Here is a 25,968-nt window from a genome sequence, read left to right as displayed (position 1 = left end):
GAGGAAAATCGTAAATTTGCTAGGATAGCATGGGATGGGTTAGATAAATTATAAAAAGATACAAAGGAACGTTTCTTTTACATCCTTGTATGTTTTTCTCATGCAGTGTAAAAAATCCCCAAAGGAAGCCAACTGAATAGTTTCCAAAAGCTATTTTTATTAGCAATATTTATCGTTTTTGTGGCCAAGATAGATTATTTTCTCAAATGAAAAGTTTGACAGTGCAGCCAAACATTCAGCTGGGATTTCATTTTCAAACCATTAGGCAAATATTTAGCAATGCTGTTAAGAAGCCATCTTTCTGAAATGGTTTCCTAAAATCTTTCTTGATGAATTAACTTAAACAAAAAGAAACTGTTTCTGTGGTCAGCAGTATTCTTAGAAATTGAATGCTTTAAGTGGTGAAGGAAGCATGGGCAGATAGGAAGGACTTTCTCATCACTCTACAGTGGTTCAGAGACATCTCTAAGGCAAGCCAGCGAGCTTGCTTCCTTGTTTTGTCTAAAACCACATATAGTCAAATGTATCGCGTGCCTTGCCTCATTGCCTTCTGTGTAAATGTTGGGTTTTTTTTTCCAAAAGAAATCAACTTTTTGTATCAATTGCAATTAACAAAATGCTAAATAATTTTTCACCTTGACTGGCTACACTGCTGTATGGCTTCTCCTCTAAGACTGCTGTTTTCCGTAACAGCCCAACATTTTCCAACTAAGCATTTCACACTTTTGTTTTTATTTTCATTCGTAGTTCCATGATATAATGCATGATTCACTGCAAGGGATTGAAGATTTTATAAACTTTAAAAATAGTTGCAGAGCTACTTTTTTTTTTTCTGGTTATGTAGGTTTTTCATCGCAATAAGTTGCTCAAGAAAAACTGCAGAACATTTAAAAAAAAAAAAAGTCTCTTATCTGTTCAGTAATTGCAAATAACTGGGAAAACTTCTCTATGAAATACATGTGAAAGATTACTGGCAGGTATTGAACCACTGCTGAGTGTGAAAGATAAAGAAATCCCAAAGACTTGCCTCCCCTAGAATATCATCCCTCCATCCAATTTGTTGCCTGAATTGCAACAAATGAGAATATAATGGACACGCAGGACATTAAATACAATTGCCAGTCAGATGTCCTGGTTATGGCAAATATGTTAGGTTACTGTATTCATAATTGGTTAATTAGGATTGAGAGAAAGGATTGGTTAATTAGGATTGAAAGATTGTGTTTCATATCTGCTAATGATACGTGTAGATGTCACTGAGTTAGAAAATCATGGAGAAGAGCAAATCAGGTAACAGTGTAGTCACGTAAACACTAAACCCTCAAATTTCACAAGTTAATCTTGTTTTGCATCAGTATGGTCATTACTGAAACAGCATCCACTTCTACATGACGGGAAGTGGTATTGAAGAGCTGTCACATAAATTGAAAGCCCAGGGATCATGTTTACAGAGGCTTAAGGAAAGCACCTGATACAGTCTGCAACTGCCTACTTGGGGAAAAAATTGAGAAATTCCTGAATTCAGCTGGCCTATACAGACCTGATAATTTGTAAGTGATATACTAAACCCAGAAAGTACAGTTATGTTTCTTTTCTGGATTGTAATTGAGAATAAAACAAATATGCTTCCTTCAGTAGAGAAGACCAAAGGGGGGGATGGGGAAATAGCCATTTGGAGAGTGTAACTTGTGCCCTGGGAACCTGTCTGTCTTGTCAGCTGTGATCACAGCTCTGAGATTGCTGGCTGTCTCTGATGGGATCACTTTCAGCAAAGACCCGGACAGCTTTGCTCAGTTGTGACTGAAAAGATTTCTGGTTTGTTTGTTTGTTTTCCTCTTGCAGCTTTATAGCTCATGCCTTTGTCGCCTTGAGAATGGCCTATGATAATATGTTACCTTGGAAGGCTTTAATGTTTATTAAAAATTATCATTTTTGCAGTTGGATATTGTCAGTGTCAGCTAATTTATTTTGCTGAAAGTATCTTAGTTGGGTGAAATCACCCATTTAAGTCTCAAACAGCCATACGTGGTTTGGGACTTGCCTGTCTGGCGTCTCTGCCCAGCTAGTCCTGCCCTTGTGCCTCACGTTTGAAACCAGCATAAATCCTGATTTCCAGCTCTCTCAAGGAGTGTTGGAAACAGTCCTTGATGTGAACAGCCGGTAAGCAAGCATGGGAGGCATCTCTAGAGATGAGCTTCTCTGTTCAGAATACATCTTCCTTGTGCTGGAGCAAACTGGAGTAGATTGCACATTGCTAGTGGCACACTCCATATTGGGTAGAGTTCCTTTTGCTGTAGACACAATTGTGGTTGCATGGTTGACTCAGTTCACACTAATAAATGAGTAAAATTTTGTTATGCATCTTTAATACAGGAAAAGATTGATATAGCAATCTTTGTAGATCTCACTTTCCCCAAGGCCTTCCTTAATTTACTGCCTCTGCTTTTATAAAAATCTTGAAGATGTTAGGAACAAGAAGGAAGAAGAATGTCTTGGCTGGAACATCTGTTGTTTTGTTAAAAGAAAAAAGGTGGGTGGGGAAGCATTATAATCTTGGGAAAGTGTCGGCTTACTGTGAAATATTGTATCCTAGAAACAATGTGGAAAGTTCAGAACTTTCATTATTTAAGCGTATTGTTTTTTTTCTCATGGACGTGGCTTGGACTTCTGAGGTGAACAAACTGACTAGGTCCATCTTCTGCTTTTCCCTATAACATGTTTTATTTAGGATTCTGGTGAAGGAGAGCAGTTGTGTGACACAGAACTCTTAACCATGCAGCTCTGTTGTAGGTCATTCATTTGTGATAAACACTTCATGTGGCCACAGTCATCTTCACTTCCCATATTGGTCCTCCTCAATCCACCTAGATTTTTGTACAACAGATATTCATTACTGATGCTCCAGTCATGTACCTTCCCCCACCCTGCCCCTTCCCAATCCTTTCTCTGGCTTCCTTTTATCTTCTGGGTCTCATCCTCTCTGAGAACTGCGGCGATGTTGCAGACCCTGACATTTATCTGTTATCCTAGGTTTCTTGATACATGCAACTGCGTCCTTTCTCACATGTGCTTCATATTTTCTGCCTGTCATTTCATGTTGCACACAAGTCCAGTCAGCTGTAATTGCTTAACAAAAATATATGTGCTAATACAAAGCTAGAAAGAAAGTGCTTATATTGCTGGAGTTATTTGCAAGAAAGCCTTCAAACAAGTTGCAGAAGATAGTGTGTTACTGCAAGGTTTGCTGAAATAACTAAACCTTTAAAAAGTTTTAAGGACTGATGAACTTGTCAAATTTTGTATGGCACATGACTATTACTCCATAATAGCAGGCACCTCTGCAACAAAAGGAGAGGGGTAATGAGGGAGAAATGTAGATACACTTTGCTTTAATTATCTTTACATTTTTATCTAGTGTTTCAGTGCTCTCTCCTTCCCTTCCTGAATCAAACTTTTGAATTGTGTACATTAGTTCTGTTGTTTCTTTTTTTTTTGCTAATGATTTGTTAGCAAGATTAGACATCTGTTAAAAATGTTAAGAGGCCAGAGGCCAAACACATTATTTTCTTTGAAAACTGCAATGAACATTTGCCAGTATATGTAAAAACTTGTTCAACCTTCTATCATTTTTAGAGCAACCTTCAATCATTTTAGAATATTTGATTTAGTATTACAATTCAGGGTTATATTCCTTTGCAGAATAATATATGGAGGGCAAGCTTGCAGAGCTCAAAGTTAGGAAATCAATCTCTTTACTGGTAAACTGAGCAAATTTATTTTTAAAGACAAACAGAATTGCTGATGCAGTCTTAACTGTCCCTTTCAGACAAGTCTTGTTTTACATGAAATCCTAAGGCATCGAAGCTGCATAGGGTTGGACTAAATTTGTTCTGTTGTTTTCATTTTTATGATTAAGGAGCAAATAATGTCTGAGTCTGGGATGTCTGTATGTTGCTATTTTTCTATGAGACAGTTGAAAAAGTGTAAGAACTGGTTGGAGTGTAAGTACTTCATTGAGAAGGCTCCATAGTGGGTGACGTATTTAAGGTGCGCTGTTTAATTCCTGAAAGATATAGTTTAGGTTTGATTAATGGATTCATAAATTCATGCTAAATAATATCAGTATCTTTGACCATAGAAAAATAACAAAACTCCTGAAACATTATGTGATTATCTATCATCCATTCATCCATCTATCTATCTACATGTATATAGATGTTTGGGGTTTTTTACCAATAAAACATAGAAGAAAAGGCATTGGTTAGACCCCAAATCTTTTTCTTTAATTTGTATCCAAAACAAAACAAAAGGAAGGAATTTCAGATTGATTGAGGATGAAACGAAAGGAAAAAAAAATCAAACACCCTTGCATTCAGTTGGGCAGCAAAATGAAGAAAACTGTTATTTTAATACACATAAGTCAGTGTGACATTGCCAGGGAGGGATGGGAGCGTTGAGTCGATAAGTGGCGTGGAACTCAAACAAAGATTTTCCATTTTATTTGAAATAGCTAAATACCATATTGTAATCTTTCTGTCATTTTTTTTAGGTGTGATTATTAACCATTTATGATACTTTTGCAAGTGTCCGTGGTATTTCTTAGACAGAAAATATATCATTTTAATTGCTTGTTAATGTCTAACAATTACAGAAAATTGGTTTTCTGATAGACAATTCACAATTTATCCTTTATATACCCCACACTTGGAAAATTTTATGTAATTGGATGCATAAAATGTGTTTCTTAGTAGTTACAAACACCCCCACCAAAGACATACAGTTGTAAACTGCAGTCTGTTCATGAAGTTTCTCCAGGATATGCACAATTGGCTAGAAGTGACAGTAATTTCAAAGCAAGTACTATGGCTAAATGTAGGCTATTACATTCTATCTCCAAATACTGTAAGAAGCATTTACTTGGTGTTTGAAATCCTCCTTTGTTTGTTGAAGAGTCATTTATGGAGGGAATGACTTACGTGACTCCTCTCAAAACTTGACTAAATCTGCACAACGAAATAAGATTGCAATCATTATTAATGTCATCACACAAAGATTCTCTAGCTTTTGGAACAATTTTAGAACAAATATTTGAAAGGGTAAACACCACCAGTTACTTTACTAGCTTGGGTCTTTTGCATATGAAATAGCCCATAAAAAGAGCCTTAGTAAGGTGCATGGTCAAAAATTAGATGATACAGTAACTGAGAATTCCTGTGCAAGCTTAATTCAGTCCATGTGTTTGCATTTCGTGATCACATTCTCCTTTTTTATTCTGTAGAACTGTGTCTCTTTTAATGTATAGATTGGATAGTAATCACTAAGCAGCTGCTCAGTATTTTGTCCTCTTACTGTTGAGGGTGTGACTCTAGATCTGACTTAGGGCATGCTGTTCAAACCCTCCTCTGAAAATACCTGTGTCTATGCATATTTTTCTGTTTTGCTCATCACTACAGTAAATAAAGGATTTTAAGGTCACTAATTTGTCGTCTTCCCCTCTGTATGAGGAAGGGCATGTTTTAATCCTCGTCTTACAGATGGGAAGCTGAGATACAGTTGCACAGGCAACCTTTAATTCTTGAATGCTTTATTTTACAACTGTATGAATTAGTTTTATATTAGGAAAAGAGGGCAAATGAGAAGTGTAATTTCCTAGGTGTTAAAAAAGGAGTCAACCCGTCTCAAATACCTTTGTCTGTTTCTGTCTTTTCCCTTTTCTTCTATTTTCCCTTCCCGTGTATGAAAGGCATCTTGGTATCTTAGCTGAGACCTTTGTTTTTCGTTGGGAAGTAGGAAAGCTTGATTTTACAAAAGTGCTAAAATTAATTTGAGGTTCCTCCTTTTTTAATAGCATTTTTAGGAATTTTACTAAATAGTGACTTAATAAATAAGAAGTCACCTCTATACAAGAACAAAATGTTAACTTGAAAGTAATTTCTACTTTTTTCTAGGGATTATTGGTAAAATAGAAATAATTAAAAACATACATCATTCCTAAACTTGAATTTTATTGCAGCTAAATGGAACACAAACGTCAGAATATCTGAGCTTTGTTCTATTATATAAGCCATGAATTTAGGCAGGGATTAAATTTGGCAAAAGTAAGTCCTTCTTTTAAGTCCTTTCCAAAGTATGTATGTTGTATTTTGGTATTTTTTGTAACTATACTCTTGCTTAGGAGAATGTTGAGAACTGTCTTAAAATGTATTTTTATCTTAACCAGGCATAACGACCTTTATTCAGTGCTAGTGGGAGTTTTCCAAGAGCACTGATGCTATGTAAATGTGGACTGTATAATTAAATCTATGAAAAAGTCAAATTTTGCATTCAAGCTTTTATTATGAAAGCCTATTCTGAAACATATATGACATTTTTAAAAGGCTGTAGAAATATTTATCTTCTGTACCTGCTAAAAATGCAGGGTTTTCTGTGTAAATTTAGGAATAGCAGCAGTATACACAAAATGCTACTATAAAGAAATGTTTGTCCTGCCTTGAAACAAGCAAACTTTCTAATGTTTTATTTGTTTGACAAACAGGTACACACGAAGTTCCACTGCAGGCAAGCCCATGCTCCAGGCACCGACACTTCATGCTTGACATTTTCCTATGACGGTACTGTCCTTGCCAGCCGGGGAGGTAGGTGATTGAAAGAACCTTTTGATGTGTTGAATGTAAGACAATTTTAACTTTACTAAGTTAAATGGTTCAGTAAACAACCATTTAAATGGTGTCATTGTTAAATGTAATTGTTTATGGTGGAGGTAAGATAGTGAAATCAGATACTAGTGATTTAAACCTGAAGTGTTTCACAATTTACGGCTTTTATTTTGATAACACCATGCAATACTGTGTTCCTGAAAGTGCACTTTATAGCAGTTAAGGAATATATTAAGAGAACTTTGCTGTTTATATTACACAGTTCCTGATCTGTCGTCTTATTTAGCATTAATAATACACCAAAAGGAAATTATTAACTTAATTAAAAATAAAACAAGACTAGTTTTGTTACTTAGTTCTTTCCAGGAGCATAACTGCATCTCAATAACAGTGTATCTGTTCTGGAGTTATTAATTCCTGAAGCAGCTTTCTATGCAATGTCCTTTTCTGTTCTAATTGTAATTTCTGTCTAATTTGTATTATAAACATCAAGAGGTGACAATTGGAAGTGAGTGGCCAAGATGTACTTGAATGGCAAAAGAATTTGAATTCTTGAAAAGAATTTCCTACGGGACAGGAAAAAAATGCTTGTTTTCTAAACCTCAGATAAAAATTTTATAAAGAAACTTTTAGATAACAGAAAAAGTCTTGAGAAGGCAAAGATATATTTGAAGACTCATTCACTTCAGTATTAGATGTACTGGACAGGATGGTGTCTGCCTAAGGCAGCTTTTCATGCAGGGATTTGTATACCCAGTGTTTTGCAGGCAGGTGCAAGCATACGATCTGAGCTGTCTGGATGGAAACCAGCTGTAACCAGAAGCTATGTGTATGCATTAGCATGGCCCCAAGGCCAAATAAACAGGCCTAGGGGAGAGGCAGTATGTGTTAATGTCGGCTAACATTGTGCCTAACGTATGTACAGGACATCTGGTCAGTTTGGTACGTAGACAGAATGAGATTACATATACAAAATACCAGGATAGAGGTAGTCATAGGCGGCAAAAGCACTGCAACAGGGGATGTGGTTCCAAGCCAAGGGCTGTAGTTTGCAATTGCTTTGTGTCCTTCCCCTCCTCCTATCCCTGATGAGTAGAGTGGCATTGGTGGCTTTTACAGCGATATGCAGCTGCTGTTGGGTGCTGCCTCTCTGACTTCTTTGTATGTCTTGCCACATTTCTAAGATTCCAGACATTACGTTCCCCAGGTCACATCTTTCAGAGTGAGATGATGGTAGTCTTGTCCTCAACCCCCCTAGGCTTACTAGGGCGTGCTAATGGCACTTGGATTGTTTCTTAATTGCTGTTCCGGCTCCTGCATCCAGAGTTCTACTGCCACTGTACTCATCATGCATGACTCCTAAGTGGTTGAGGTAAAAACTTGCAACCTTGCTGGTCCTTACTGAACCAGACACTTACTATGTGAGAACCTTGTCCTGCTTGGAAAGTAGGTGAACCATCTGCCTTTCTGTTCTGGGCTAAGTGAAATGCTGCATCTGTCTGCCAGTGGTGGTGTCCCTGAAAAATTCACACAGACATACTTCGTAAGATTTCAATAGAAACCTCAGTGTGCTTTAAAATACTAACAGCAAACAAGGTTAATACTTATGTGAGGAATATTCACTAGTGTTGTCTTGAAACCTCCATTTATGTAAATTCTCTTATGTTTCACATTTGTGAACGTAGATGACATAAATGACCTTTGCTTAGTTTTATTGCATGTGGCACTTCTGATTACCTGCTGTTCTCATCTGTCTCCAGATTTTGTGTCGTGTTAAAAATACCTTCACTTACTTATGTTTTATTTACCACATTCTGCTCTAAGCTATATAAAATGTTGATTGATTGTTTGCAGAATGTAAGACTGTATGGAAATTTGGCCCCTCAGTGTGGATAAAAGTGCTACCTTTGTCTAGTGTATTAAAAAATAAGAGCTCTGTGTGCGCTATGCTAGAGAGTAAGGAGGATTCATACCTATTTTGACTTGTTTGGTCAGTGTTTTAATATGAGTATTGCTTTGGATCTGTACCAACAAAAGCAGATGTGGATCCAGCATTCATAGATTAACACACCTGCCAAGTGCTGAGGATCAAAGGGAGGATAGTTGTTTGGGGAATGGGGACTTTCACTGAAAGCCTGATTGACTTTCCTGCATCTGATGTAGATTCTGTGTTGGATATGAGAGAGATGAGGCAGGGCTCAGCTGCAAGCACAAGGGAAAATGAAAAGCTAAGGAGCTGCTTATGAGCGTTCCCAGTCTTACTCTTGTTGGGTATTAGGAGGTAACTTGACAGAAACTTAAGAAAGTGATATTTTTGCAGACTTGTAACCATGAAAGCAATTTTTTTCTGAATACAGTGAAGATAGTATTTGGGGAGCGTTTTCTTTGTTTAGCAGTGAAGAGGTAAGCATTAGGACTGGACTTGGGGTCCTATTATAAAAATCTAAAAAAACTTCTTTTGTCTCCTGGTATGTACAGAATTTATGGAGTTAGTTTTCTCATAATATGAAGCAATGACTTCATTAATTCCGTGAATCTCATGATAGCTATTAGTTTGATGGTTCATTTATTTTCTGTGGTATGAACTGTGTGCAGACTCAGTGCCATCTTAATCAGTAAACTTACATAGAAAAATAAGTTCACCATAGTTAAACCCAAGAAAAAATACTCACATCTAAGCCTATCGAATAGCTTATCTGTATAAGTGGTTTCCTTTGAGCGCGACATTTTTTGTTGTCTTTCCTTTTGATGTTTTTGTTTGTTTGTTTTAAGTTTTAGCTGTATTTCTCTTTTCGCAATGTTCTTGAGGAAAAGTAAAAAGTTTAATTTTTATGTTGGTTTAAAAAGTAGAAACACCTTGAGTACAGTTTCCTGTATACTCAAGGATTATGCAGCAGCATGTATAGTGACTTTCTATTTTGTGTAGAGTAATAATATATTGCACTTTATGGTAAATACAGACATTAGCATTTTAAAAATCAGACGGTCTTATGTCAAGTAATATTTCTCAGGAGCTGAATGCTGATGTTCATTTCAAACAATGCCAAAAATGCATTCATTAACTTTAATAGGTATAGTCAACTATTCGTAACACTTGGAGCCGAAATGGTTTTCTCAAAGTCTTCCAGTATAGAATCATAGAACCATAGAATAGTTTGGGTTGGAAAGGACCTCTAAAGGTCATCTAGTCCAACCCCCCTGCCATGACCAGGGACATCTTCAACTAGATCAGGTTGCTCAGAGCCCTGTCCAGCCTGACCTGGAACGTTTCCAGGGTTGGGGCATCCACCACCTCTGGGCAACCTGTGCCAGTGTTTCACCACCCTCAGCATAAAAAATGTCTTCCTTTATCTAGTCTAAATCTACCACCCTTTAGTTTAAAGCCATTCCCCCTTGTCCTGTTGCAACAGGCCCTGCTAAAAAGTTTGCCGCCATCTTTTTTCTAAGCCCCCTTTAAGGACTGATAGGCTGCAATAAGGTCTCCCCAAAGCCTTCTCTTCTCCAGGCTGAACAACCTCTCTCAGCCTTTCTTCATGTTCCATCCCCCGATCATTTTTGTGGCCCTCTTCTGGACCCGCTCCAACAGGTCTGTGTCTTTTTTGTGCTGAGGGCTCCAGAGCTGGACGCAGTACTCCAGGTGGGGTCTCACCAGAGCAGAGTAGAGGGGCAGAATCGCCTCCCTTGACCTGCTGGCCACGCTTCTTTGGACACAGCCCAGGATACGATTGGCCTTCTGGGCTGTGAGCGCACATTGCTGGCTCATGTCCAGCTTTTCATCCACCAGTACCCCCAAGTCTTTCTCGGCAGGGCTGCTTTCAATCCCTTCATCCCCCAGCCTATATTGATACCGGTATCCTTCACTTCCATATGTTTAGAGAGGATGATGCACTTAAATATTTGGCCAGGCTGGTATGGGTGCAGGTGATGGTGAGAGCTCTTCCAAGTGTAAGCGCAGAATCCCCAATTTGTGACTTCCCTCCCAGGGTCTTTGGCTTGGGGTGAGTGTGGTCCCAACCTGTGCACAGTGCCTCCGAAGGGCATTCTTTAGCTGTTACAGCTCCTCTTGCAGAACCAACGCAGAATGCAGAAGAATATACCTTGTTCTGTAAAGTGCCTCTCCTCATGTTTATAGTATAAGCCTTCACAGAAAGGCTTTATGGTGCTCCCTCATGTTAAGCTTTGTCATGCTATGCCTTTCCTTGCTGTATTTTCTTTTTTGAATTCTCATTTCCTGTGTTTCTTTGCTTTCCCCGATGATCTTTGTGAATTTCTGTCCTTGAACTTTGCTTTCAACACAGGACTCTCCCTTTAAAATAGGAACTTCTTGAAGACTGTTGCTGACTTTAGGCTTTTTGAGTTTCTGGCAGCACTTTTGCTTCTTTTGGGCCCATTTGCATCCATGTACTTGTCTTCCTGGTCAGTATCTTCTGAAAAGAAAAAAAAAATCAGATAAAATCTTTGTAGTATCAGTGCATTGGCCTTATTTTGACTAAAAGCCATTTGCAAAATGCCTATCCTGGCTCAACCAAAGACTGTTTTTCTAGCCCCTAATCATTACCTCTTGATAAATCCAGTGCTCAATACTGTCGGCATAATGGTGTCTGACCTGATCGTTTCAGACTAGAGCCTGTTTATTGGTATCCTTCTTTTTAAAATGACAAAGAACAGAGTTTGAAATGCTACTAAAAATGCTATAAAAGCTTTGAATAATCCTGCCAGGCTTTGGAGAAGTCTGCCATCAATAAAAATACTGAATGATCTGAGTGGGCTATTCTGAATGCTTCATACTGAACTGCACAACTTCCATTTATATGTTTTTATTTAAGGGTAACTATTTTTGTCAATGTATGAAGTAATTAAAAATGGATCAGTACTGCTACAACACTCATAAAGAAGCCCCTTAAGTGTCAATGGAAGGATGCTACTGGAAAAAATCTTTGGTGTTGTGGAAAGTTAATATGTCTGTTTTCTTAGTGACAGTGATTTCAAATCCAAATGCAGATTAGATTCAGGAACCAATATCGTATTTGCAACACAGAAAATTTTAATTAGAAAAAGTGAATTTGGGCAAATTCTTAACGGTGGTAAGATTTTCATAGCATTGGCCAAGTCATTCTACTAGCATTTCTCCCTTTCCAAATACTTAATCTATTTCTGCACAGTGTAAGACAGTGTTGATTTGAAATAAACAATGAGTTTTTGAGTCATTTTAGAGTCTTCTAATTTTTTAAATTAATTTTTTAAACCAGCAGACTACATTTTCTTGTTAGCAGAAGAGCTAAATGTCTGACTGCATCTCTCCTGCTAAAGCCTGGCAGGACTACAGCTTGAAGATCATGTCAAGGCTTATTCCACTGGGAACAGAACAGCCTTGGCTGCTAGCCTTAGATCTGTCCCTATCCAGTAGATTTGCAGAGTGGCCAAATGGTATCCTTTGCATACATTTATAAAGTGCTGGTGCTTTAGATATAACATCTCGCTGATAAGTGTTTTTTTGTTGGGGGTGGGAGGGGAAAGGGAGGGTTCATATTACAAGCCCAAATGCTTTGAAGTGCTTGGGATGGAGTCTACTGGGAAACAATAAGAAAACAGACATTCCCAAAATAGAGGCTTAACATTTTTCTTTCTTGTCATTTTTTAGCTTTCCAATGAACAGAAATATACTCTGCTCTAGACATCATTTATTTAAGTTGTCCACTTCTTAAAAATATTTTGTAGTAAGGAGTTATCCTAGTCTTTAATATAAACTTACATGATGTACGAGGCCACACATTACTGCTTTCCCTGTAAAGGGTACTGCTGGCCTTGATTTCTTTTGTTACAGCATGTTACTTTTTTTAACATTTTTATTTCCAAGGCCTCCTTTAAGCTCTTGATATCAAAGGTTGTGAATCCACAAAATACTTTTAGACAACAAAATTATTTCCCTGCAAGTTCTGTGCTTTGGAAGGAAGCAGTTCTGTGGATTACCAGTCACTTGCCTCCTTTTTCCTCCTAGGTCACAAAGATTTTGTAATTTTTTGTCTAAAATTAATCTCTGGATATTTTTAGAGAGAATTCTTGTTTGAAAATTCTTCTTTTCACCCTTGAAAGCACTGAGGCACAGATGTCAAATGCAAGGAGATCTCTAAGTGCCTGAGTCAGGTGCTTCAAAGCTCAAATTCTGTAGCTTGTTTCATGTTGGGAATATGTATCCCAGAGGGATGATCAGCAGAGATGTATATCTCTCTGAGAACAACTAACTAATCTCTTCCCCCCCCCCCCCCCCCCCCCTCTTTCTCACTTTGTTAATATGTCATAACTTTTTGAAAAGGAATAAACAGCCTGACTTACACTGGCCTACAGTCACACCATTTTTATCTTGAGCAGATGAGAATTGCTATAAATGTCTTGCTGTAACCTCTATTTTGGCTTTTATGGCCAAAGGTGGTGTGGAGCGGTGCGAAAATGTTTTGTTATAGCAAGTGTGGGTTCACTTGCTTCCCTTCTCCCCCTTCCCCAAGGATTTCTGACTGATTCTAGGGCCTGTTCTCTGTACTGAGATTCCAGTTTGTTGCTCTTTGCCTGCTAAAGGCGGAAGACTTCATGTGCCTTCCATTCTTCCTGATCATTTTTTCAGGGCAGGTAGAAACCAGACACATAAAATTTGTTTAGTTTTTGATCTAGACCATCCATGGTAACACTTTAATTTGTTTTGATATGTTAAAAGTTAAGTTTACTCCTAGTAGCAAAGCACTAACGCTCACAAACACAAAATAAATGAGTGTTTGGGGAATCTGATTCCACTGTGGATATTGGTTTTGGTAGGAGGGATTGCTATGATGAAGTTGAGCCTCTGAGGAGAAGTTTCTGATCTACGGGAGTGCAGCAGATAGAACTTCTCGTCCTTACACTTTCATAGTCATTTAGGGACAAAAATCTTCCAAACCATCCCCATTTTGAATGCTTCTACCATATCATTCTGTTCTTTTTGTGTCTGAATTAGAGGATGAAATTTTCTGCACGTCTGAATTCTTGACTTAAATGCTTTATTGCTAACCTTTGTCCCTTTTGTTTCATAGGAGATGATACTTTAAAGACATGGGATATTAGACAATTTAAAAAGCCTCTTAATTCAGCGGAAAGACTGCCCAGCTTCTTTCCAATGTAAGTACTCTAATTTATTCCAGGTAGTAGAAATAGCAGTAGTTGTGCTGAACGGGAGGGAGTCTACCAGATTTCTCCTCCTCAGTTCTGACTAGGTCCAGAACTGTGCAGAAAGGACTGCACAGGGAGGACTGTGCAATGAGGATTCTTGGCTATTTTAGGACTTCAGGTTGCTTTAAAAGATCTCGTATTTTTTGTGGTAATTCATAGCTAGCTTTCCTTGGTTTATGCCATTTTTCAGTCTCATATGTCTTATGTCTAATTAGATTAGCAACTTTTCAGGAGGAGGCCAGTTCATTGCCTTACGTTTGTGTAATGAGATATATAAGTAATCCTCATTCTTATTTGGTCTATGAGTAATAAAAAAAGAGCTGGATTGAAAAGTAGACGTAACATGAAGGTGCATGGTATGAATTCAGGATATGATGTTAGAAGTGCTGATGACTTTGTTCTTTGGTACTAAAATACTATATTGTACTGCATAGTGCTAAGTGTTGTATTTAATATTTTTATTGGTATTACCTGCATTTCTATAGCTGTAGCACAGCCAAATCCAACTCTAAGGAGAAATTATACTTTTGAAATAAAATCTTAGAAGGGCAGGTCATGGACAGCTCAGTCTTGACGGCAATTTCTAGCATAGAGGAAAAGTAAACAGACAAACATTTTTGGCCACTGTATAAACAGACTGCCTTGCATCATTGAAGAATGTATTGTCAGCAAAAACAGATTTCATGATTGATTTATTTTTTTACTTAATGATGATAACCAGATTTGAAAATACTTTTTTTTTGTTTGTTTCTCATGTTGAAAAGTTTACAAGACTTTTGAGCAGAGGAGAATTTTGTTGGGATGAGGATTTTTATTGGATCTGCCAGTTATGCGCATTTTGTGCGCAGCTTGTAATTGTGCATGTGAACTGTGTCTGTTAACTATAGTAATAGATGACAGCTGACAAAAGATTTTTTTTTTAAGCTTTATCTTGAAAGGATTAACAAATAGAAAGGATTATTTTAAGGAGTGCAATTTATATATAAGTTCCCTATATCTTAATTATTGATTTGCCCAATATGATGATTTGTTTTCTTCAACAGGACAGATTGTTGTTTCAGCCCAGATGATAAAATACTCGTCACAGGCACCTCTGTTAAGAAAGGTGGTGGCAGTGGGAAGCTTTTTTTCTTTTTTCGGGAGACATTCCAGAAGTTGTATGAGATTGAAGTTACAGATGCGGTATGTATTTTAGTTTTCTTTTTTCAACTATTCAAAATATGAATTAAATCATATTCGTATGCTTTTTTCCTATTTTACAGGTAATGATCTACTAACAGTACTGTAATTTTTCTAATCCATACTTAAGAGATAGAGGTAAAGTGACCTAAATAGGCGCTATTCTCCTTTCAATTAAAAAAAATAAAATCTTGGGAGAAGGTGTTCAAGCACTAGGAGATCCTTTCTTTGGTGTTACCATTGCATTTGTCAGGGATTTCTGTGAACCCTTCTAGATCTGTGAAGTGAGGCTTGAATCCTAAAATTCTTACATGTTTCTGCTGTTTACTCCACCAATTATCATGATGAAATGCCATATTGTGACAAAACTCCTACTTGTCCCTGAAACTAGACTTGTGGTTACTATAGAATGTATTTCAATAGGTTCTAGCTTGTGTAAATGCAACAATTTTGTGGCAAAAGAAAGGCATAATTAGGAATCCCTCCATCAAAAATACCATTCTCACCAGTAATATAAAAAACTAAAATTGTGAATCTGTAATACAGGAGGGTCTGTGTACAGCTTGAACTGCCTACCTATTCCCTTGTACAGAAGGAAAAAGCTTAATAACATAGCTGAAGAAACATCCTTTCACTCTTGTGGTGTACACAAGTAAGCTTATAGATTATAACAAACAGGAGTGGGAGAAATTCAAACAGAATTGCCATTGCTTAAGTGTGGCAATGTATGCTTAAGTCCCATTAGTTGTTGCAGTCTGTCAGATAGAAACTTTGTCGCTTTGTTTCAGGATACCGTTTTCTCCTTCTGCACTTTTCTTAACCCAGCACAGCAGTCTTTCCTGGCACAGCAGACCAAAACCCCTTGTGCTGGAGATAATTTATACAGAATTTACATTAGTATTTACTTTTCTTTTTAAATCCCATTTTCTCTTCTAATTCATAGTGAAGCAAAATCTGCTTACAGATGTATTTGTTATATCCATCATTTCTGTGGCAGCAGTCTTGCAAAGTAAAAATGCAGAATTCGTGTCAAAGCAGAAAACGTGTTTTTTCTGGAGGGGGAAAAAAACTCAGGTTTTATTTTAAACATATATTCTAAATACACTTTTTATATGACATTGGAAATTTTATTTAGTACTAAAGAATTTCTCTAAAGATACCATAAATTGGATTTTAAATTTTTCTCCTATGGAACATTCGAAGCCTCAACTTATCTCATGAGGATTTCTAGGGGATTTTTGTTTTCTAATACAAGTACTATAACTGAGTATTTATAACCTTTTTCTGAGACAAACCATGAATGCCTCAGTATCCCCTCTGAAACTTCATGACAGAGAAAAGGAAAACAACTACATAAGATAAAGTGCAAGACGTAGATTGTTGTAGGAGTTCTTCTGTCCTTGGGCACAGGAAACAAATAGCTTACCAATTCCATTCACAATGAATTTGGACTCCTTAGAGCTAAGTGTCTGGATGTGGTCATGATGGCATTTCCATTTAGTGGTGATAAAGTCAGTAACAGTGTACAGAAACTTCACTTGAGCTTTAGGACTGCAAGAATGAGAAGCTTGTTAATGGTGGATCCTGTATCTCTGAAAGAAATTAAATTGTGAGAATTACTGCTCACCAACCTAACTGTTTTGCATTCAAAGGAAATAAAATTTTCATTTGCTAACTTTGTCTCCCAGAAAAACGGTTCTTTAATTCTCTCAAATAGAGGGTCTGTTTACCTGCTGAGGTAGATGATGCTGTAGGAGAGTCCAGAAAATACTGTTTTGCTATCAGTTTCTCTCAGAATTGAGAAGTAAATTTCTGTTCTTCTGCTTCAAAATGCAAAAGAGACATGGAGCTGAGAACCAACAGTAGGAAATTGTTGGAAAAACAAAATTAGGGGTCAGTAAGCGACTCCACGGGGGCCACTCACGTAGTAAAATTTTAAGTATGTGTACAAATCTCAGCAGGTTCATAATTTTATACTATAAATTTATATAGGTGCTGATATTTATATGGTACTTTTTTAAGACTGTAATAAATTACTTTTTTCTATAGAGTTTTAGTGCTGCTGTTTTTCTTCATTTGTCGTTATAAAATTTAAGACTGTCATTCTCCTGCTTTGGATTTAATGGATCAAATGAAAATAATGGAAATACTAGGTGAAAAATTGAGACTTATAATTGCTGATCTTATGACATAATTTTCAGTGAGTTAGCACTAATAATACCTCTACAATCAGTCTGTCTAGCTTCTGGGTTCAATGCTACACATCTAAGAAAAACACAGTTAAGCATATCAACCTGAATCTAAAAGAATAAAAATTACTATAAGTGATGGTATAAAATAAAAGCAGTGTATTTTTTCAAGATATTTCTATTGTTTGTATCTTTTGGCTTTTTCATTAATGTTCTTTTCTCGTTCTTCTCAAATTGCAGTGTTTGATGAAATTAAATGCATAAAGGCATGCTAAAAACAAATGAATTTTCAAGAAGATGGCTTTTGTATTTTGTAAGCAGTACATGCTGTTTGTTGGAAAGATCACTGGCCTATAAATTGGTAGATGAATATCTTGTGTGTAGTTTATCACAGCATTTTTTCAGCAGTGCATTAATTACGTGCTTTCTATGGACTACTTTCCTGGTTTCCATTTTTCCCTTATACTCTCTCAAAAATGCAGATAGCAGTTAGTGTAATTAAAGATAAACACGTAACGTCTAAGACTTCGGTTTTTCTTCTGTAACTAAATATCATACTACTTTACTTTCTGTATGTTATCTAGTGCTTAAATATGTAATTTCAATGTTTCTGGTTTTGGTTTTTTTAGGCATTGCATAGATTAAGTTACTATGCCAATACGTGTAGTAAAAGCACAAACACACCACTGTCTGTCTCTGCAAAGAGCTTGATCTACTCTCGTTCCTCATGAAAATAATTTCAGTGATTTCGGTTGGATTTAGTCCAAATTGCTAAAGAAAAAAGGCATCATTAGTGATTTATTTCAAGTATAAAATGAAAATAATAAGACTTTTTGAGGGCAATTGTATACCAGTTTAGTGGTAGAACGTATATAATCAGAACAACAGAAAATGTACTGTGAAGAGAAAACATAAACTATTAATGTGTTTACTTTTTTAATTTCACAAGGTTTTTTTAAAGGAAATGCCGGCAAGCTTAGAAAATTGAAAACCACTAAAGAGCAGTAAACATTATCTTAAACCTCCTTGGTAAATAGCCAGTGCAATTGGCCTGTGAATGAACCTGGGGGGTAATGGGAAAATATTTAATGGGAATGTTTGACCAAAGCTCTGTCTGACATTCCTTTCCATCATACCACACAAACCTTTTTTCACCTTCTCTTTCAAGTTTTCATGGGAAAACCCATTACTGTTTCAGAGCTGCTGGAGTGAAACCTTGTGGTTTTACTAATGGACTAACAGTCTGATTAGTCTCTGCTGTTGTGGCTGGGTATAGAACATTAATTTGCTTTTCATTTCATATATTAGTCTGTGGCTAAACTAGTGACTATATTGTTGTGTCCACTATTGAATGCCATCACAGCATGTAGGCATTGAGACTTCTGTAGAACTCAAGCTTCTTGGATAAATAACAATACTTTTTGAAGAAAAATTAAATAAATGTCAGAAGTGGTGCAGACCGCGGGCTCCGTCTCTGGCTAGTAGCAGTGTGCTGGCAGGAGGAGATGTGAACAGGGCAAATACACAGTGACGCTTCTCTGGCTATCCTGTTCTGCCTCCGGTGATCTGTGACTTAGAGATATCTTGATGCAAGCACAGGAATTTTACAATTAATAGCACTCTGGATTTTTCTTCCAGGAGTTTATCAAGGAGTGAAATTACCCATGTTGCAGGTTACGGGCAGGGTCATTTACTTACTGCAGATTAGATGAAAACTCAGGGGTGGGAGCTCCTGCCTCTCCCACTCTCATAAGGAAGCTGATGCTCTGCGTGCAGTACTTAAGCCTTACTCTGGCTCAGTGTGTACAGGTGTGATTGGAAATTATGAGGGCTTTGTACTGTGACCATAGTTATGTATGCTAAACTGTACAGAATTCCTCTCTTTTTAACAAGAACTGAAATTTAAAAAATCCTGTTATGCATGTACAACTTTTTCATAGTTTTTCTGTTTCTTCTGTCTTGACAGTAGTACCTGTGAACGGTTCTTTTGGTCTCACCTCAAATATCCACAAGAAAATATATTTATATTACACTTTCTCAATTTGAGCATTTGAGGCTTATTTTATGTGAAAGATTTATAATTGCATGCAGAATGTTTCTTCACTCCATTTAGATGGATGAGGAGACTTAAACAGATGTCAGGAAATACAACTGCCAGATCAGGGGTACAAAGTGTATGCAAAGAAACACAGAGTCCCCATTTCCCTTCCCTTTCCTTTCCTCAGGTAGTATGAGAGGAAGGAAGACCTGTAGCTGCTTTGGGATGAGGACTCATCTTTTGGGATGTCTGTAACTGCACTCTCATTCTGGAATGGAAGGGAGATTTAGTTGTCAGATGCCAGTCAGGGAGGGTTTATTCCTAATTCTTGGTTTGGTTATGCAAGTATGAGATCTTCATGGGAACCAGTTATAAATACCTACTGTATGGGAAACAGAGTTGGGTATGCAACATTTCCCCCATGTCAATTTAATTTAAAATAGCTGTGGATAGCCACTTGAATCACTCTCACATGTCTATCATTCATTTGGCTAGTTCAAAGAGATCACCCAGTAGTTATCCTTATTGCAGACAAGATTGATTTTGGCAGCAGTAGAGCAGTGATTTTCCCCATATGGAGAGAAGTAGTAGTACGCCCCATTACTGCCAAGCAAGAGTGGGCACTGAAAAACAAAAAAAAAAAGTTCTACAATTACAGAAATTGCTATTTTTAAATGAAAATCTAAGTAATAATTAAATTTAAAAATGAGCCAAGATGATGAGATTGTGTACATTATAAAATGAGATGTGCAAGTATTTAAAATATCCCGCAGGTTTTTGTAGGTAAGCAACAGTCCAAAAACATAGCTTTATGGTTGTTTTGGGAAACCTGTTTCTGTTAGGAGGATTCTTCATTATTTTCTTAGTTTCTCAAATGTAAGCAAAAGTTAAATTATTAAATACTTCTGAAAATATCTCTAAGGGATGTTTCAGGAAGGTCTTCTGAGACAAGCTATAAATAAAGCTTATTTTTAGATTAAAGAGTGAAAAGGAGAGAAGGAATAAGGAATATGAAACTTTCAGCATCCTTTATGCACAGTTGATATGGATTGCAGTATTTCCTTCCTTGACCTCAAACGATATCATTTACTATTTATAAGGTGCAGTAATATAGTAAAGGGCTTTTCCACTGTGGCCCATTTCACTAAGATTTAAAGCTTTTGAATTTAAGAAAAATAAATTCTTTTAACTTCTGGAAGAGATCATCATGCTACTTCTGGGTTTTTTTTTAAAGCCATTTATTCTTTTTGAAAAGAAAATCCACATTTTCCACAATAAGGAAGTAAATACAATATTTAGGGTCCCATAAATTTTTGTGCTTATTAAAGTAAAAAAAAAAAAATCTAGTATAAAAGGTGAATCACAGGAATGTGTTTTCTTTTATAGTGAGGTAACTTGTCAATTTTTATTCTCTGCTTTCATATATGTAAAGACAATGTGGTCCTTCCCTTTGTATATCCTGCAGCAGCATGTACTTTGTTTTAGGGGAGCTGTCACTAGACGTTTGAGGTATGTGAGAGAAATAAACTGTCCAGGTTTCATCACCGTAATGGGAAGTGGGGGGTGTATGTGAAGGTTGTCTGCCTTAGTTTTGCGATATACTGTGATGAAAGTGTGGCTGTAATTTCAACAGAGCAGGTGCTTGAAAATGCCCTACCTTGCAATTATAAGGAAAACGGTTTGCCGCCTTGATTAAGTCACTTTTTCTATTAATCAAAAAAGGAAAGTGTTGTTCAGTGGCTCAGTTCACTTCTAAGAATAAATCTTATAGCTGTACCTTGAAAGGTAAGTGATACAGCATTGCTATCCATATGTTCCATATTGAGATCCTGCTTTAAATTATTGGCCTCTGAAAATGTTTTTAGGATATTTCTGGTTTCTACATAGAAAATAGTAAATTTTATCCGTTTCTGGTCCCTTTTCTATTGTATGTTTCCATACATTTTCTAAGTCATGTTTCACAAGGGAAAAACATTATTGTTGTTTTCTCTACTACTGTATTCTCATGAGTATTTTAAATCTAATGATAGCAGGTCACTGCATTCTAGATATTCCCTAACCTCCCACCTTATTTATTGTAGTTGGCTCTCTTCCTTGGAAGAGCTCCAGGGGAATCTCAAACCTGAAGATTTTTGCAATTGGGGTTTAAAGTAGATTTTTAATATAATATTAGTATATTTTCATTGTGTGAGCAGCCTTTTTTTTTTTTTTATCAGAGCATGCATAGTATCAACATGTGAGTGTTAACCATCTTTTTGATCAAAAGAAGAAACAAGGTGGAAGCAAACTGGTAGCATTTGTTGTCCAGCTTCAGAGACATTTGGAAATGACATAGTTCTAAATCTGTTGTTTAATCTTTTTTTTTTTTTTTTAATTAAAAATACAGCAGTATGGTAAGAGTTACTCAGTCTGTGTTTTTTCCCCTCCCCTGATCAGTGGGTGCATCCAGGAGGCAGACCAGCCTTTCCTAGATACAGCAGCATGGCAAGCCAAGTCGTTGGCTTTTGGATCACCACTGTGCTCTAAGACACCAGAGAAAAGAGATTATGGAGTGTGTAGTGGAATTAATGTTGTCTCTGAGCAGCATTATCTTTCTATGATGCTTAATCGAGAACTTGTGTTGTACTTGGAGGGGAGCAGACATTTAGCGTAGCTGATGTTTCACGTAGATCTTCTGCAGAGAAATCAAGGTGACTGTAGGAGAAGGAAAGACCTATCTATATAAAAGCCTTTCCTTACTATGCTAACTTTATTGGTTGATTTTACTTTCCATTCTGCAGGTCAACCATCATAATTGATGATCCTTGATTATTATGTAGAAATAGTGGTATTTCTGCAGGTGAGATTGCTATTCGCTTCAGATTAGAATAATGAGTTTCTGATTCTGCGCCCCCCCCCCCCAAATTCTGGTTGCATAGAATTGGACAGAAAGTAAATTGAGGAAAAATGTGCTGGTACATTTGGGGAAAAATGTGCTGGTACATTTGCTTAAAACTCTCTTAGGCCTGTTTCTGAACTTTATAGAGGATAAGGGCATGAGAGGGGAGGAAGTAAGTGTTTCCTTTTGAAGCTTTGCGATCTTGAAGACAGGCAGGAGTCACTCTGCTGCCTGTAAGTTAGAATGCTTATGGGCTTTTCCTGCAGACCAGCATCATGAGATTTTCAGTATATTCTGAGGCATTTTCCTCTCTTTTAACAAGTAGTGTATGCATTCTTCCTGGGATGTATTTCATAAGCAGTTGCAGAGAATCTTTCAGTCCATGAAAACTGTGGGCGACTTCAAACATGTCCATGAAGATTTCTACGAAGACTAGATTTGTATCCCCTGTACAGCAGTCTAAGTATCTGAAGTTTCTAAATGGTTCCACACCTTCTTTATAAAATGGAAAAGCTTGAGAGCCACTGCTTTAATATCTTTCCTAATTATAGAAGTTGTTTAAAAGCGTCAGTAGCCAAACAGGGATGGGGAACAACTGTTGAAAGATTTTGTGGTAGTGGGAGGCTGTCTTTAGCTGTTAGCATCCAAATATTTTAATGTTTTATTTAAAGATCTAGCAGTCCTTTGAAATAAGTACAGTTTTTTTCTCAAATGACTTTGTAAATTTCCCTTCTCTTCTGGGAAGACGTATCACTAAAGTCAGATGGACTTAATGTTGTGCAAGTTCCAGAACTATAGAAGATGAACCTGGAAGGCACCCTGAGATTTGATCCCTCACTCCAGCACAAGGTTGAAATTGGTTACCAGTCTCAAATATAAAGATAATGTGATGTAACTAGGCTTAGGTAATGGGTAATGTTAATTTGAAAGGTAATCACTATTTCTTAACACACACCCCCCCCAACTAATAAGCAGTTAGGTTTCCTAAGTGGTATTGCTTAGTTATGTTTTAAGCTCCTACGTGTTTAAAAGATACTGCATTGCACAAGCAGTTCTTCACCATGAATATGTAGGGTTTTACAGTAGAAAAGACAGAAGAGATATGTGAAATAAACTAGTTGCACTAGTTGCATATTTGCACTGATTTTGACGGACTGGCTGTTTTTTCCAGCAATGTTGGAATTTGTAAAAATTACAGTTAAATATTCAGTTCAGTCAGAAAAGCCCCATTTGGTCACTGCTGTGGTGACCTGGCCTTACAGAGTCCATGACCACAATCAGAATGTCATTTTACGCGTTCACTATCTTCCCTGCTGACATGCTGCTTATCTGGCTGTCTGGACAGCCAAGCGCAGCAAGTACGAGCAGCGCTGTTCAAACAGAGCCCATCACATACCGTCATGGCCACTGAAGCAAAGCTTGCACATAGAAAAGAGAGAAGGTTTGTTTAAGTTTTTCTTTTCCTAACTGAAAATATTTTCCTAGAGCAGCAGCTCTTGCTGTCACTTTTTTATAGTATAGCTTCCAAACAGATTCTGAAGGAATTATTTATTAGATTGTAGGTTAGGAAAGGGGTAAGCAATAAGGGTGAATATAGGCTCTGTGTGTTTCTGTTTTATCCTTATTCAGTTTTTACGTATCTCCAGAGCTAGACCTGATCTTTCAAGCTAAGATTTTAAAGATTTGTTGGACAGTTTTAGGAGTTTGTATCTGCTGTATTCTTTCTGCACTAGGAGTATTTAATTTGGCTTCCAGGATCCTTTATCCTTGAACTGGAGAGTTTTATGTAAGTAGCACAACATGCTGTAATATAGATCCTCATTAGTTTTCTGTTTTTCTTACATAGTTATTTTGGCCATTGTAGGCTGCAGGGATTCACCTGACCAAATATAGATGTCTACAGCTGATCCAGTCACCCTAGGCTCCTTTTCTAATCAACAGAGAAAAATAAACACATCCATCCTAAAATAGATATTTAAAATAGGTTAGATGAAGGCCACTGTAAAATGCTTATTTCTCTCTGTTAACTATAAAGGAAGGCAAAAGTTTTTAGGCATTAAAGAGTAGACCTCTAAAGATTAGAGGTGTAGACATCTTAAGTTTGGTGAGGTAAGTCCCACCCACTTCTCTCCATTGGTGTTTATTCTTTACTGCTAAAGCACTGGGACATTTCATCTCTTGTTCTCTGACCTTGCTAATAGCAAAGTAGGAGACAATGGGTTACTTTTGCACTCATTCCTGTTGATTTAAGGATTTATGACTGTAGACAATTTACAGGAGAAAAGCCTGCCACTCTATGAAAGGACTGTTCTAGCTGAGAGTCAAGTCTACGCTCTCTTACTTGCACCTGATTTCCAAACATAACTGTCAAAACACCAGCAACTTCACCTTAGGATTACAGAACTTTATCTAAATATCTAAATCTAGTATCTAAATCAAACTTTTTTTTTAACTCAGTGGAAACATCATGTGCAGGAAACATCAAAATCCCATGAATTCTTGCTTCAACAGTTAGAGATGTGTGAAAGCCTAGGATTAGCATGTTCCCTTTCCATTTTCAGTATTTATCTGGAATTAGCAGTATTTTTTTCTAGTGGTAATTTGCAAGGAAATCACTTTTGCTTTTTCCAATTTACAAGTGGGATGTTGGCTGCACACCAACCACAGAGATAGTATGAATATTAGGTGCACGTCAGCATCATTCAGTAGAGATTTCCACCCTCTCAGGGTAGTTTTCTGTAGGTAGTTTTCATCCAGATTGCTGACATGGCCAGCTTCATGACCGTAAGATCTGAAAATACAGCACTTAAAAAAACGATTACTAGTAATGATTTAAAAGCTGTTTGGTACTTTTGCTGTTAATTCAATCTGAAAAGCCTTTGGCAATGTCTATTGCATATACAAACACAGTAGCCTGAATTGCGAAATACTGGAAAAAGATTGTGAAAATATTTTTGTGAAGTTAGGTACGGAAAATATTATAAATGTTAACAGAAAGAGAAACACTCCAAATTTACCTTCTTCATTGTGACTGTGAAAGAGGTTAGAACAGATTCAGTGGGTGTTATTGATAGTAGGCCTTTGTAATTATTTTCAGGTAGCAGATTGTCTTGTAATACTGACTTAAACTGAAAGTCAATTAAAAAATTATCTCCACAATTTTGAAGACATCTGTTTTTGCAATCTTCTTAAAGAACTGCCTAATAAAATAAGAACATATTACTGATTGTTCTTGAAACTAGCCATACCTTTTTCTGAAGTTGCTATACTATTGTTTTAAATAGGAAATATTAATTACCCGAACAATACATAATTTTTACTTTATTTTTAAACTAAGCACTATACTCACTTCAGACTCCCAATTCTTTTAAAATAAACTCCAGTTTTAGAAAGTTTTACCTATAATAACTTAAAAGCTTAATAATATGTGGTAATCTTAAACCATAAAACTCCTAAGTACGTAGAAAGGTGGCAGGCAAAAGTGATGATATCACTGTTCCCTTGTGTGCTATTCCACCTGCATTTCTTCTGAGACATGCAGTCCCAGCTCATGTGCAGTTCTGGCGTGGTTCATAAATAGTCTCACCCCTAATAGTCTGTTCTCACCTGTGTGTTTCCCTTTGTATCATATAAGCAGAGCTGTTGCTGCAGGTAAACAGTAAACTACACCAATTAATTTGTCTGTTAGGTTATTCTCCATCTGGGTTAGCTCACTAGGCAACTACGCACACGGCTTTGCTGGTACTATGCATATAAATGCTTTGATGGGATTTAACAGCAGTGCGTCTAAATGAGGAACTGAAGCCTGAAACATAATTTTCTGTAACACGG

At 36.9% G+C, this 25,968-nt stretch overlaps 1 protein-coding gene across 1 annotated transcript in view; it reads left to right on the top strand.

The window, feature by feature from the left end:
* Positions 1-25,968, top strand: part of WDR70 (WD repeat domain 70) — a 145,438-nt gene that overhangs the window by 100,928 nt on the left and 18,542 nt on the right. The window contains exons 10-12 of the mRNA XM_009329454.1: positions 6,536-6,635; positions 13,718-13,802; positions 14,897-15,035. Of these exons, the coding sequence (XP_009327729.1) occupies positions 6,536-6,635; positions 13,718-13,802; positions 14,897-15,035 (324 nt within the window). The remainder of the gene's footprint in view (positions 1-6,535; positions 6,636-13,717; positions 13,803-14,896; positions 15,036-25,968) is intronic.

This window comes from Pygoscelis adeliae, unplaced genomic scaffold (genome assembly GCF_000699105.1).
Source record: "Pygoscelis adeliae isolate BGI_AS28 unplaced genomic scaffold, ASM69910v1 Scaffold47, whole genome shotgun sequence".
Lineage (NCBI taxonomy): Eukaryota > Metazoa > Chordata > Aves > Sphenisciformes > Spheniscidae > Pygoscelis > Pygoscelis adeliae.
This window is presented reverse-complemented; position numbering and strand designations above follow the sequence as displayed.